Source organism: Rhinopithecus bieti, unplaced genomic scaffold (assembly GCF_001698545.2).
Source record: "Rhinopithecus bieti isolate Rb0 unplaced genomic scaffold, ASM169854v2 scaffold_13247, whole genome shotgun sequence".
Lineage (NCBI taxonomy): Eukaryota > Metazoa > Chordata > Mammalia > Primates > Cercopithecidae > Rhinopithecus > Rhinopithecus bieti.
The window spans coordinates 3,415,800-3,430,814 of record NW_016807505.1 but is presented as its reverse complement, the minus strand read 5'-3'; the positions used below and the strand labels follow the sequence as shown (position 1 = coordinate 3,430,814).

Below are 15,015 nucleotides of genomic sequence, written 5' to 3'. Positions count from 1 at the left end.
TTTGGAATGAACGTGGTCATTAAGGTGTCTGTGCATGAAGGTCCTGAAGCCCCCGGTGCTGCTAGGGTGGCGGGCGTCTGGGGAGGGTCCTGGAGAGGTGGGACCCTCCGATGGGGTGCTCTGATCAGGCCAAATATTTTTGATGATGATTATTTAAAAAGGAATTAATTTAGTTAGCTAAATGGCAAGATGTTTTTTTCTTTAGTCTACTTGCTTGATAGCCTCAGTGAACTGAAATTTTAGGAAACTGGCTTGCTTTCCTTGCAGTTGCTGTCATCTGCTGCGTATCCTTGGTTTTTGTAGTCCTTCTGGCAGTCTCACTACATCTTCCCAGGACACCCTCTCCTTAGCCAGCGACCTGCCCAGCAGCCTTCCAGAAAGGCCTAGCGCTTGAGGTTTCCTGGTGAGTGGGGGGCACACTGGTCATGGTTTGTGCCTCCCTCTGCTCAGTGGACAGTTTTAGAAGCTCCCACTTCCACTGGGGTCAGGGCGGTGCTGATGTCAGCTGAGCGCGTGTGCACGTGTTTGTATTTTCCTCATCACTTTAAAACTGTGCCTGAGCCTTAAAGTATCTCCGTGTGAGAGAACCAACGACCTGTGTGATGCTGACAGACTTTGTTTCTCATTCTTGGGCCTCGACCTCTGCATTGCTTCCCCAGGATGAAGAAAGGCAAGACGTGCCCTGTGTTCCTGGCCCCCTTCATGAAGTTCCCAGGACACGCCGCCCTCCTGGGCACGACTTCCTGCAGGGGGCAGGGGAGATAGAGCAACCAGCTGCCAGGCTGACCCAAGAACCTGAAGAGGGAGGCAGGATCCTGTCCAGAAACCGTCCTCAGTGGGACGCAGGCAGGAGGGGGAGATTTCGGGGAACACTGGCACCGAACTTGATCAGTCAGTGGAGATCCCAGAGGCCAGCATGACAGCTTAGGGCACCAAGATGGGACGATAGCCTCAGCCCTCTGTTCATCCCACCCGGGACCCAGTGTGCCCCCTTTATTCTAAGGCATTTTGCCGAGTTCCTTCTCGAGCAGCCTGAGTGCCCCAGGCCCACGCAGGACCCCACAGCCTGAGTGCATCCCCGCAGGGGGCAGGCCAGCTTGCCTTTCTTGGCAGGGGTGGGGATGGGTGGGGCCGGGAGTTCTCGCCTGCTCCCTGCGTGGCCTTCGAATTTGGATGAAGAGGGTGAGCGCCTGGGAGAGATGAAGGCCGCAGCGGGGAAGATGGGTTACCAGCCACGATGGGGGTGATTTGAGCCTCCAGCAGGCTCCTTGGAAAAGGGTAGTGTTCTCAGGGATTAACAACGGTTTCTGGAAACTCACGGACCTTCTCGAAAGACCCTGAGCTTTGTGAAGGCCTGAGGTCTGCTTGGGGAGGAGGGGAAGCCAGCTGGACCCCGCCCCTGACAAGGTGATTCTCAGAGAAAGGGCGTGCAGTGTAGACGTGAGGTAGGAGGGGCCTCGGGCTGGTTGGAAAGGCCCAGAGCAACATCCTCAGGGCTGTCGTCTGAGCAGGGAGCTCTGAGGCCTCCTCCCGGCCCTCCGGCCTGCCCTCTGGGAGAGCCTGGGTGAGGGACACCGGGGGTGGCTGCTGTGAGGGGAGAGCTTCTGGAGAAAGCACCACTCTCCTTTAGCTGGTGAATAGCAAAGCCACCTTTCTTTCAGAACCTCAGTGTCTCCCGCAGCATAGTCGGGCTGTGTGGGTTCCGTAGTTGCAGGGTCTATTTTAGAAGCCTGTAATTGCAGCACCTGAAGTTCTTTGTCCCTGAATGGTTGTCTGCGGGAGGCCTGTCAGAGGCTCCCAGGGCAATGGGCAAATGAACAGAAGCCAGCAAACTTCTACAAGCAGGTCAGTTATGAGCGCCCTCCCTTCCTCCCTTCCTTCCGCTCTCCCTTCTTTTCCTCCCTCCCTTCCTGCTCTTCTTTGCTGCCTCCTCTTCTTCCTCCTCTCCCTTTCTCTCTCCTTCCCTTCTCCCCATTCTCCCCCTTCTCTTCCTCCTTCCCTCTTTCCCCCTCCCTGTCTTTCCTTTTTCCCAGGTGATGCATTTTGTATCCCACCCAGCGTGGCAGCCTGGGCTCTCAGAGGATGTGGAGGAGACTGTGATTCAGAGGGGAGGAGAAAACACGGTTTCCCCACCCTCTTAGCTTCTCCAAGCAGGGCCCTGCAGATTAGACACGAAGGACAGGTTAACAAGAAAAAGGCATACTCATGTGTTTCATATAAGTGTTGCCTGACAAGAAACAGCTGAGCTTGGTGTTCTGCTGCTAGGTTTGATGAAGAGTGGACTCGTGAAAGGCGTGATAGGACGAGAGCACATGAGCAAGTGCAGGACATAGGCCAGGAGGGGCCCTGGCAAGGCCTGTCCATTCAGGTCCCTCTTGTCCTCCATCCATCTTTGGAGCTAAGGATGCACCCTTCCCCGGTGTGGGGGGCGCCTCTCGTATGAGGGCCACGACCTGCTTCAGGGGAGTTAGGTCTCGAATGAGGGCTGAGATGTGGGCAATGAGAAAGGCAGGAAGATTGTGTTGGTGGCTGAGGGCACGGGGCACCTGGGGAAGTGCGTTTCTTCACACACTGTCGGAGGAGGGTGTGCGTCTGGTGGGCGGTGGGAACATGGGGTTCCTCCTGCCTGCTTTATGGTTGTCCTTGACACTCCCCCAGCCGTGAACCTCAGCAGCCACGGGGACTCCACGCTGCTGCAGGTGGACCTGGCTGGGGCCCTGGTGGCCAGCGGGCCGAGTCGTTCTGGGAGGGAAGAGCGCCTCCTGGTGGAGCTGACCCAGGCCGACACTTCAGGCTCCAGGTGGCAGCGGCCACAGCAGGTTATGCTGATAATTTATTTGAAAGGATTGTGAAATCTCATTTCATCTCATACTAAATTGTGTTTCCTCTTGAGTGGATTTGATGGGGAGCCACAGGCGAGGACACCATTCTTAGTCAGTTCATTAGCTCTTCTTACCTTTTGCTTTGTCTTTGAAATTCTCTGTTTACCATTTCTCTATTTATAAAATTCTTGCCATTTCAGTAAAATCAGGCTTGCAAGTTCTTTATTCAAAACTGTTTGCCGGGCCATTCAGGAAACATACATTTGAAATGAAAAAACTTTTTTTTTTGGTGCTGTAAAAGTGCAGTTAAGTCTGGGCCTTACGTCATGGTTCAGAAGACAATTCCACAGCACAGTTACTGTGTTTGTGGACACCTGCCTAAGTTCTGAGCTGCTGCATCTGTGTAGGCCTGTGCACAGCCTTGTCTCTGAGCCTTGTCAAGCCTTCATTCACATCCTGCAAAGGCAGCCGGGGAGCGGTGTCTGTCGTGGCAGCCCAGAGCCTAGACTCCAGAGGCAGGGCTCCTTCCATGCAAGCCTGGCCCCCGAGCCCTGGCCTCGGAGACTCCACTCTGCATTGTCACGGTGACTTCTGCGTGGAAGTCATAGCCCCGGTTCATGGATGCTCCGTTATAACCAGCAGAAGGAAACCCCGCCCATGCGCAGGCTGCCTCACCTGCAATGGAGTGTGTGAGGAATGAATGCACCCTCACCTTTCCTGCCTTGCAGAGCATGGTCCACAGAGCTCAGGTCTCATTATGAACTAGCATGCAGTGTCCTGGACCATGGCTGACGCAATACCGATGTTCTGAACCGGCTGCCCCGGCCAGGGTCTTAGGATGTCAACTTGGTTCCCCGTGTGAAGAGCAGAGCCCCTTGGCAAGGGGCTCCTTGGTGATGAGCGATGGCCTTTGCCCTCTGACCTGGGCCTTGCATGGAGAAGGGCAGGACCTCACCCAGCCTGCGGTCCTGCTGCCTCCCCAGCACTTGCATATTAATAACCCAGGTTAAAGGATCTGTATGGCACCCCCCTGCTCTCTCGGGGTGGCCCTTCCTAACGTGCTGACGCACCCAAAATGCCCACAGGCAAATCCAGCCCCAGAAACATGGGAAACACAAGAGATCTTTACTAAAGGATTTTTTCCCCCAGACACGCTCTTTGCAAACACTGAGGTACTTAAAAGAACTTCTGTTCTCTCATGCATATGCTTCTTTGCTTTAATCAGTTTCAGAGATCCTGTTTTCAGTGTCCTTTGTGATTTGTGGGTGAGATTCGCATCTTCCCATTGAGGATCCCCCTCCCTCCCCGGGCTGCCTCCCTAGCTGATCACTGTCCTGTACCCCAGGGGCAAGAACATGCAAGGCAGGGAATGAAGCTTCATCCTGGGGCCCTTCCTTGCAGGGGCTTCTGTGCACAGGGGTGTGGAAGGTTTGCGGGGGGTGGGTTTGTTGCCTCCAGGTTGCAAGCAGTTGCAGAAGCAGTTCTCAGGACTTAGAGAGCTCAGAAGACTCCTCCAAGTCTCTAGTAACTTGTAGTGATTCATTTTTTAAATTAAAAACATTTTTATTAAATTTTTAGAGTCGGGGATCTTACTCTGTTGCCCAGGCTGGAGTGCAGTGGTGTGATCACAGCTCACTGTAACTTTGAACTTCAGGGCTCACGGGATTCTCCTGCCTCCGCCCCTAAGTGGCGGGGACCACAGGCACATGCTACCAGGCCTGGCTAATTTTTAAAATTTTTTTTGTGCAGACAGGGGTCTTGTTCTGTTGCCCAGGCTGATCTTGAACTCTTGGCCTCAAGTGATCTCCCCCTTTGGCCTCCCAAAGTGGGATTACAGGTGTGAGCCACCGCGTCTGGGTGTGATTTGTTTTTCTTGTATTAAATCACTACTTCCATGCCTTTTGCACTTTTGTACACTAATTCTGCATTTTTTTGTTTTGAATCCCTTTTCTTAAAGCTCTCCAAATTGTGGAAATTCTCAGCTCCTAACATCAGAGCTAACATAGGAGCAGTAGCTCCTAACATCAGAGATGTGAGAGCTCAAATAAAGATGCCCCCGTTTCTTTCTTTCTCCTTTTCTTATTTGAAACAAATACTTAGAGTGAGCAGTGCCAGATCCCAGACGGTGTCTCAGGTGAAAAGCCTCACCATAACTTTATGCTTTGGCTTGTACAGGTCACTCACAACTGGACGGTGTATTTAAATCCGAGGAGAAGCGAGCGCTCGGTGATGAGCAGGACCTTTGAGGTACTGGGCAGGTGAGTTCTCAGTGAGTGAGATGTTGGGGCAGGCTCTCCGGGACATACGTGTTTAAAGGAGTCTGACCTACAGGACACTGAGTTTCGGCCCACGCAGCACACCAGGTCAGCATGTGGCTTGGACACGGTGCTCATGCTGTGTAGACAGTGAACTCAAAGGCTGTGAGAAGGCATCGTAGCCATGGGTGTTATGATGTAAGAGGGTTGACTGCAGCAGTCATTTTGAAACAAATGGCAGTTTTTGGTTGATGTTCTAATTTCATTAATATTGTGAAGCTGTACAATGGAGAGTTCTAGGAAATTTAGGATTCTTATTCCTTAACTAAAGATGCTTTATATTCAGTCGGTACTCTTGGTTGGTGTATTAGACAGCTAAGGCTGCCGTATCATAGTGCTACACACTGGGTGGCTTAACTGTCAGACATTTACCTTGTAATTCTAGAGGCTGGAAGTCTCAGGCCAAGGTGTCGACAGGGTCCGTTTCTCCCAAGGCCTCTCGCCTGGCTTACAGGTGGCCATCCCTCTGTGCCTGTCTTCTGATCTCTCCTTGTATGGACACCCATCCTACTGGATTAGGACTCATCCCCATAACCTCATTTAACCTTTCTCACCTTTGTAAAGACCCTACCTTTACCTACAGTCCCATTTGGAGGTACTTGGGGTTAGGACTTCAACCTAGGAATTGTTTTTGGAGGAAGGGGACACAATTCAGCCCATAAAACATATTGACTGAACTTGAAAAAATGCTGTGGTGTCCGCCACAGACCTGTGGTCACTTGCAGGCTTCTCGTCTATAGTGTGTCTCCTCACTCTCAGGGACTGGAGTTCAAATAGCTGGCTTTGCTCTTAGTTAGCAGGTGAAGTGGTTGGGTATGTTGGGGAGGAGGAAGAGCCAGTTCAATGGCTAGCGTCTTCTGTGCAGGCCCCTACTCACTCTTCACTGTCGGGTGGTGTCACAGGGAGGCTGAGGGGCCTGCTTGAACGGGCCCGGCTTGGCCGCAGGGAGGCTGCGTCCTGTGTCTCACGCCGCTGGCCTGTGCTCACTGCTCTTCCAGCTGTGAGATCAGGCGTTGGGCTGAATCGTTCTGAGATCCATTTGGATTCTGGTTAATGCCTGGCTGATGTAGAGGAAGGGGCCCTAACTGTTGACCTTGTGACTAGTGAGGTCATCGTTTCGTTCTGCAGAGAGACGATGTCCATCAGCATCCGGGCCTCCCTCCAGCAGACCCAGGCTGTCCCTCTTTTGATGGCTTATCAGTACCTCCGCGCGAGTGTGGAAGCCCAAGTGACCATCGCCACGGCCATCCTCGCGGGCGTCTATGCGTTGATCATATTCGAGGTAACTTTCACACCTGCTCCCCCGATGTGTCTGGGCCCACCGTCAGGGAGGCTTGAGACCTCCGAGACACTCTGGATGGGCTCGGTCCTGACTCCTAAATCAAACTGGACTAGCGTCATCATTCCTGAAGATTAGCGTGTCCCTCTCTCTAGGTAGAAAGGGAACCATACAGGAATATTTGCTGAATCTTGGCAACTGACATGAGAAGGATGGGTTTTAGGAGCAGAAGTGTACCTGAGAAAACAGAATGTGCATTCGATTTTCTACCCTCTCTCCGCTGCTCACTCCAAGTGTGACCATGAGGGAAGAAGAGTCGCGGTCTCCTCTGAGACTCAGAGTCTGCACCTGTGTGATGAGTACACTCATTTGCGCCCACCTGCACCGTGGGACTGTGGGTGTGAGGGGACATGGATGGCCTGGGGCTGTGTGCCCAGAGGGATTATCTGATTATCTGTTCTGTCTGCCATCTTGGCTCATGGGCATTTCCACATGTGATCTTAAGTCCAGTCAATGTGATGTTTCTGGAAAGTTCTAAGTGTGGCTGTGCCTTCAGCATGAAGCAACGTGCAGACCCTTCCTGGGCTGGGCAGGTCCATTGTTGATTTAACTATGAAATCAAACTTCCTCACAACACGGACAGGAGCCTGGAAGGTCAGTGCATGACGTGACCATTAGAGGTGCGTCCTAGTGAACTTGGGATAGGTCTGAGAAATACCTGGGGATGTTGAGGAGATGGCAGGCTGGAGGAGTGGCCAGGAAAGTTCCAGAATTTTGCCTGTGGTTGTTGAGTCCACCTGCTGAGGAATGATGACCCCAGTAAGTTGAGCCCTTACCTGTCTTAACAAGGGCCACTCAAGGGATTGTTATCTCTTACGTCTCCTCTGTTCTAGAACAGTTTTGTTCCCTCCGTTTTCTATCAATTTTCTTTTAAATCTATATTACTGTTGTTTCACGGTTCCCATGACCACCCTGTGATTTGACATAGGAACTCGCAGCTCAGGGGCAGCTGTCCTCTGGGCTGGGGTTTATTGCCAGGCCCGGCAGTGAAAACCTGCTGAGCCTGGAGGAACCCAGGAGTGGGCTTCTGAAAGATCTCCTCTCCTGGGAGGGCCCACACAGAGCACGCCCCTCCCTCCAGCAGCCAGAGACAGCCCCGTGCAATGTTTCTGCCCCGGGCAGCCTGTTGGAGCCTGAGTTTTTGTGGGGGCCGATTAGATGGTCACCCTCAGCTTACTAAGATCCCGACTCCCAGAAGGCAAGCAGGTGCACACCATTTATAAATCACATTTTGTACAGTCTGGGCATGCAGGACATGCCCAGAACACACTGGGAACAGAATACAGCAGAACACACTGCCCCAGGCCCACAAGACAGCCTTCTCCTTGGTAACGAGGGAATAGTCCTGAAGCTGAGTACCCAGAAGCCAGCCAAGGGCCCTTCTAATAGTGGAGTTCTCAGACCAGGCGCAGTCTTTACCACACCCACCATCTAGTTGACAAATCCTATTCTGTTGTTCTGTAGAATGTTCTATACCCTGATTCAGCTGCTGGGTTCCTCATGGGATTAATTAGCTGCTCTGTCCTATTTCCTATAGACTACAGTTGAGATCTGAAGCCTGCAGGTTCCATTTTGGGGCGCCTATGCTTCACAGGTGGGCAGGGGTCTGGGCTGCATCCAGGAGGAGGACCCTGTGTCTGGATGTCCCGCTCTCAGGGGTGCGGAGAATGCCCAGGGAGTTGAGGTGGTGGAGAAAGGTGCCCAGCTCCCTGCCACCTTTTCTCTTAATGATTTTAATACCCACCAGGGCCCACTGCCCGCCTAAGATAAATCCTATTTCTGTAATGATCAACTTTCTTAGTAATGAGCTCTTCCCTTAGTAACTTCCAGTGGTGTCCACTGAATTTATTTAGTTTCTCTCTTCCCCTTTTTTTACTATTATTTTGCAATTATAGATTTAATAAATTAAATGTGCTTTAATTAGTTAACAGTCATTAATTAAAAAATAAAATACAATGCCAATTATTTATTATTTTTTATTTTTCATTATACAGATATTTTAATTGTATATATATCAGGTACACAGAATAAAAGTCCTACTGTCTAGAACATGAGAAGTCAATAAATAGAAAAAGAGATATACAAATGGAATGAACATAAAAACGACTGAGCATGTGATCTTCAACCACATTCATACAGTTTTTAAACTAATCTTTTACAATTAAAAAGTCACTTATTTGAAACTGCAGAGTTGACAGATATGTGCCATATAATTATTAGTTTGGAACCTTACAAAACAACTTTAGTAGTGTTATTTATGTGTGGAGAGAAAACTGTATGTAACTATCATGTTTCAGGGGACATGACTTAACAGTGAAGTTTTTATGTTATAGGGAACAAAACAAGCATTAGTATCAGGTATTTTAGAAATGCTGTCTAAACTAGAATGACATTTATGCAGTATGATATACTTTCCCTAAGTCCATTCTAATTGTTTAAAATCTACCAAGTGAAGTTACAGAAGTTAAACCACTAAATCTGGCATCTTTCCTTTGTCACACAAAGTATCTTCTCTTAGAAATGGGATATTTAATTAAGCATCCTTCTTGGTGACCCCAATTATAATCTAAAGAGGCCACCAGACCACAGACTACTACTGACAAAAAGTGACAGTACAGACACTTTTCATCAATCAACAAGCAGTCCAAGGGACACAGAGAACACAAGTCTGGGTAACATGAGTTTGGTAAGAAAGCAAGCTAAACCTCCTGTGTCTTAGTACTCCAAGTGAGTCATTCTCTACAATTTTGATTAATCCAAGAAAGGCCAAAAAAAAAAAAAAATCGCATTCTGTTTAAAGGCAGAGGTACATCATCACTTTTAAAACATGTCAAGGCAAACATACACATTTTACCTAGAATACCTCATTTGCTAATGATGCATCATTACTGTACTTATATTTAGTAAAGTGAACAGGGTAGTATTATAACCTGTTTATATTCAAGGAACATAGTAAACTAGCTGACAAAATTTACCTATCTGAAAGAAAAAAGTCGGTTGAGATTGACAAGGTAGGATTAGCTTTCCAATGCAGAGCAGGACAACTCTTGCCATAACATGAATGTTAATAAAGGAGTTCACTGCCGTGAATACTTAGGATACATAGGTACATGGCCAACTCCAGACCTAAGGGCAATATAAAGCTACTCAAAACAAAATACCCCACACATAATAAAAACCCTGTTCCCTATCAGAGCTTTATTTCTGTTATGGTATATCAGCCTCATAATACACCCGGCACAGTGCTGCATTAGGGAGGCATACAAAAGCATCGGTTTCTCTTCCCAACTCCGTTAGCTGTTCCAATGAAGACACACAAGGATAATGATCTTTTAACATATCTGAATGCCAATTATTTTTAATGGGCTTCTCTGTTATTCTAGGGTTTGTTCACCTTTTTTGTAAAACTGTTCAACCTTTGAAAACTACATAATTAGCAAAGATTAATTTTCATTAATTAATGGTCATTATTATTAGTCATTTAGAAAAAAACCTCTCCTTCTCTACAGAAAGCCATCTCTAGATTTTAAAAGTCCTGTAAAGAGGCCCGTTCGACGTGGTTTTGCCCTTGTAGAAACAAAAGCAGAGGCCACCACACAGAAACCAGCCACACACAGAAGGAAATGCGGCAGGTCTCAGGAAGGGCCTTGGAGGGCAGTCCCTGTATTCCACGAGCAGTGTGGCAGCCCAAGACCTCCAGAGGCTGCCTCCCCATACAGCCCATCTGTTTCCTGGCAATCTTTCAGCAGGTCTCCCTGCACGGCTTGGTCTCCACATCTGGTGGTCCAAGGCCCTTCTGTCATAGCTGTCCATGTGCCCCTGCCTGTGACAGGGTGTGGTCTTTCTGTTGGTGTGCAGTGATATCTTACTGTGCTTTCAACTTAATTTCTCTCATGATGATAATGTTGGACATTATGTTTTCATGTATTTATTTGCCACCTGTGTATCTTCTTCAGTGTGATGTTTGTACATGCCTTTTGCTTATTTTCTAATTGAATTGTTCATTTTTGTAAATGTTGAGCTGTGACTGTTCTTTATATATTATGAAGACTTTGTTGGATATGTGGTTTGCAAATATTTTCTCTTAGTCTAGTTTATAATTTTTCTTTTCTTTTCTTTCTTTTTTTTTTTTTTTTGGAGACAAAGTGCTGGGATTACAGGTGTGAGCCACAGTGCCAGCCTTTTTTTTTTTTTTTTTTGAGATAGAGTCTCCCTCTGTTGCCCAGGCTGGAGTACAAAGGCCTGATCTCGGCTCATTTCAACACCGTCTCCTGGCTTTCAGTGATTCTCCTGCCTCAGCCTGCCAAGAAGCTAAAACTACAGGCGTGCGCCACCACGCCTGGCTAATTTTTTTGTATTTTTTGTAGAGACGGGGTTTCACCATGTTGGCCAGGCTGGTCTCGAACTCCTGGCCTCAAGTGATCCACCCACTTTGGCCTCACAAAGTGCTGGGATTACGGGCATGAGCCACCGTGCTGGGCCAATTTTTTTCTGTTATAGATTGTGGTTTGGCTGTCAAGTCTAAGAACTTAATCCTTAGTTGCAATAATTCCAGAGTCCAAAGATGGGTTTTCTAATTTTTTTTTTTCAGTTTTACTTTTAAGACCAGGATCTATTTTGAGTTAGTTTTATTATTATTATTTTTTTTCTTTGAGACAAGGTTTCACTCTGTCACCCTGGCTGGAGTGCAGTGGCATGATCACAGCTCACTGCAGCCTCAAACTCCTGGGCTCAAGTGATCCTCCTGCCTCAGTCTCCCAAGTAGCTGGGACTACAGGTGTGCAATACCATAGCTGGCTAAGTTTTAAATTTTTTTTGTAGAATTAGGGTCTTGCTATGTTGCCCAGGCTGGTCTTGAATTCCTTGCCTCAAGAGATTCTCCTGCTTTGGCTTCTTAAAGTGCTGAGATTACAGGTGTGAGCAACTGTGCCAGGCCTTGAGTTATTTTTGTATTTGTGTGAGAGTTTTAAGTGAAGGTTCATTTTTAAACCTATGAATGTCCAATTGGGCCAGCACCATTAATCGACAAGACTATCCCTCCTCAATTGCATTGCATTTGCTCCTTGGTTAAAAGTTAATTGGACATATTTGTGGGGTATATCTCTGGGTTCTCTATTCTGTCCCATTGGTAATGTGTCTGTTCCTCCACCAGTACCACACTATCTTGATTATTGCAGGTGTAAGTTTGGACACTGGGAAGAGTGATTCCTCACACTTACTTATTTTTTTTCCCAAAATTGTTCTGGCTATTCTGTGGCCATTTTTTTCCCGTATACATTTTCCCCTCTTCTTTCTCCAGCTTTATTGGAATAAAGTTACATTTCTATTTTCTAGGACTTCAATTGCTTTTTCATGTGGTGCTTTGGCATCCACATTTTAGAATGGCCTTCTAGTCTCGAAACATAGTATTTATTTTGGTTTTCTTTGATTTTTTAAATAATTTTCATGATACTGATCTTGCACATCTTTTCTTAATCTATACCTGTTTCCTTTTCTTTGGAGCAATTGTAAATGGTACTGAGTTTTTATTTTGATTTCCTCTTATCTATTGTCAGTACATATAAATGCATTTTTCTGTGTGTTAATCTTGTACCTTGTTATTTTATTGAATTTATCTATTACTTCTCAGAGTTTTTAAAAAATAAAATTATTGAGATTTCCTATGTAGACAATCATGTCATTTGCAATGAGGACAGTTTTATTTCTTCTTTTCCAGTCTGTATGTCTTTAATTTCTTTTTCTTGCCTTATTGCAGTGGCGAGTATGAGAATGGTAAGATTGGCATTGTTCTCAATCTTCAAGGGAAAACATTCAGTCTTTCACTATGTAGTATGATATTATTGGTTTTTTGTAGATGCTCTTTATGAGACTGAGGAAATTCTTTCCTTTTCCTAATGTACTAAGAGGGTTTTTTTTTTTGTTGTGTTTTTTCCTTTCTTTCTCTCTCTTTTTTTTAAAACCATAATTGGGTGTTGAGTTTTGTCAGCATCTTTTCTGTGTCAGGTGATGTGCTCATATCATTTTTTCATTAGCTGCTTGATATGGTGGATTACATTGATTTATTTTAGAAAATTGGACCAGACTTGTATACCTGGAACAAATCTTTCTTTTCTAATGTGAGCATTTGTTACTATAATTTTCCCTGTCAGCACTGCTTTAGCTGCATCTTACAGATTTTGATCTGTTGTGTTTTTAGTTTCAGTTAGTTCTCTCTAATTCTTAAATTTCCCTGAGACTTTCACTTTGACCCATAGATTATTTAGATGTGTGTTGTTTAAATTCTAGATATTATAGATTTTCTTGTTGTCTTTCTATTACTAAATTATAGTTTGATTCACTTATAGTTACAGAACTTACACTATATTTAATTCTTTAAATTTGTTGACTCTGGGTGTGTGTGTGTATGTGAGTGTGACTGAATCTCACTCTGTTGCCCAAGCTGGAGTGCAGTGGTGCAATCTCAGCTCACTGCAACCTCTGCATCGTGGGTTCAAGTGATTCCCATGCCTCAGCCTCCCAAGTAGCTGAGACCACAGGCACACACCACCACGCCTGGCTACTTTTTGTATTTTTAGTAGAGAGCTTTTGCCATGTTCAAGACTGGTCTCGAACTCCTGGCCTGCCTCGGTCTCCCAAAGTGCTGGGATTACAGATGTGAGCCACTGTGTCTGGGCATTGTTGACTTTTTTCTTAATGACCCAGGTTTATGGTCTATCTTGATAAATATTCTGTGGACTTAAAGTAATATGATTTTCCTTTCTTATAATAGTAGTATAACTTGCAAATATAAATTTTATATAGGTAGTCTAAGCAACAACTTGTGAAACCCCAACACTATCCTTTTGTTGTGTCTGTAACTTGATGTGGAAGGTAGAAAAGGCTGCGGGGGTGCTAAAGGAATAGGATGTTCTACCTTATGTTTCTGTGACTTCTGTGTCCAGCACTCCCTAGGGGAAGGTCCACATTATGAAGGGAGAGCTGGATGCAATCGCCAGCCCTGTGGGCTCTCCAGCAGTGGAGCCAACATTGCATCATTCCTAGGATCTACTCTAGGGGTAGAATTTGCCTTGGGCAAGGACTCAGAAGTTGTCTTGTTTTAGGCAAGGCTGCTTCCCCAGAACTGGAGGTCTCTAGATGCTGCAGGCAGGCGTGCTTAGGCTGTGCCACTGCCGTCTGCACACTGCTCCACTCAGGGGAGTCTTGGGGTGGCTTGCAGATGCCCCTGCCTATCCTTCCGATCTGCTGCTGCCAGCCGCTCCCCAGAGGCTGACGCTGTTGCCTCAGGCTATGGCTTCCTCCCTGATCCCTTCTCATCCGCTCTGTTTGAAATGTTTGTTTTTTGGTGCGTAAAGAAATAGCACTTGAACATAAATTTAATTCCCCCAGCAAGGCTATTTTTATACTTTCCGCAGAAAGGGTACACTCACCAGTAGTTTTGCCATGAGAGTACACCGAACAAAGGAGACAGGGTCATTTATCACCTGACACGTCTACCTTACTGCTCTGTCCGCTTTCCATTGGTGAAATGGGACCTCACTTTTTTTTATTTGTCTTGATTGGCTAGCAACTTAGAACTTTTTAAAAGAGGCAAAGGCAGAGGAGAACAAAGGAAGGAGGAAGTAACTTGTCAAATGCTGAGAAAGGTAAAAAAAACACCTTTAAATAAGGAAGAGGAACAGGCTATGAGCTAATGCTTGCTTGGACTAGTGTAAGCATACCAGGACAAATATTGATGCTAAATTTTGGCAGCTAAGAACATAAAGCACATTGATTTCTTTATTACGGCTAGCAGATATTTAACAATGTTAGCACAGGTCTCTGAATACATTTTGCTTCTAAGAGAAGTTACTATTTGTTTCTAATTAGATGGAGAGGACAGTCTTTGAAGAGGAACCTCTGCTTTACTTTGTACGTGCTTTGTCATGGGGGCTCCATCTCACTTACTGTGTCTGTTGTTGGTTGCTTTTGTTCAGTGTTGATTCCCAGTGCCTTGGACACTGCCTGGCATAGAGGAAGTGCTCAATAAATATTGAACAGATGTTTCCAGAGCATCTTCAGATACTTGAGACAGGTGCAAAGGTCCTCTGGGTCTGGTCTAACTTGGCTGCTGCATAGGGGGCACTTTCCACCCCGACTTTGTGCCTAATGACCCATGAGTGACTGAATGGGAACAAAGGATCAGCCAGGGTTCCCTTAGGTCTTTTAATAGCTGGATGGGATGAAATTATTTCAGGAAATACTTTGGGTTATTGATACTTCTGGTCCTACAGATAATCATCCTGATTGACACTTTCTTGCCTGAGGATTTGGGGTTGTATCTTTCATCCTTATGCAGTAGTTCCTTTTTCTTTTCTTTCTTTCTTTTTTCTTTTTGAGATAGAATCTCACCCAGGCTGGAGTGCAGTAGTGCAATCTTGGCTCACTGCAACCTCCGCCTCCTGGGTTCAAGCAATTCTTCTGCCTCAGCTCCCCAAGTATCTGGGATCACAGGTGCATGCCACCACCCCTGGCTAATTTTTGGTATCTTTTTTTTTTTTTT

At 46.4% G+C, this 15,015-nt stretch overlaps 1 protein-coding gene across 4 annotated transcripts in view; it reads left to right on the top strand.

Moving 5' to 3' along the window:
* OCA2 (OCA2 melanosomal transmembrane protein) overlaps positions 1–15,015 on the top strand; it is a 357,547-nt gene that overhangs the window by 78,767 nt on the left and 263,765 nt on the right. For all 4 annotated transcript variants that reach the window (XM_017882412.1, XM_017882410.1, XM_017882413.1 and 1 more), the window contains 3 exons: positions 2,659–2,819; positions 4,998–5,080; positions 6,266–6,419. In XM_017882412.1, the coding sequence (XP_017737901.1) occupies positions 2,659–2,819; positions 4,998–5,080; positions 6,266–6,419 (398 nt within the window). The remainder of the gene's footprint in view (positions 1–2,658; positions 2,820–4,997; positions 5,081–6,265; positions 6,420–15,015) is intronic.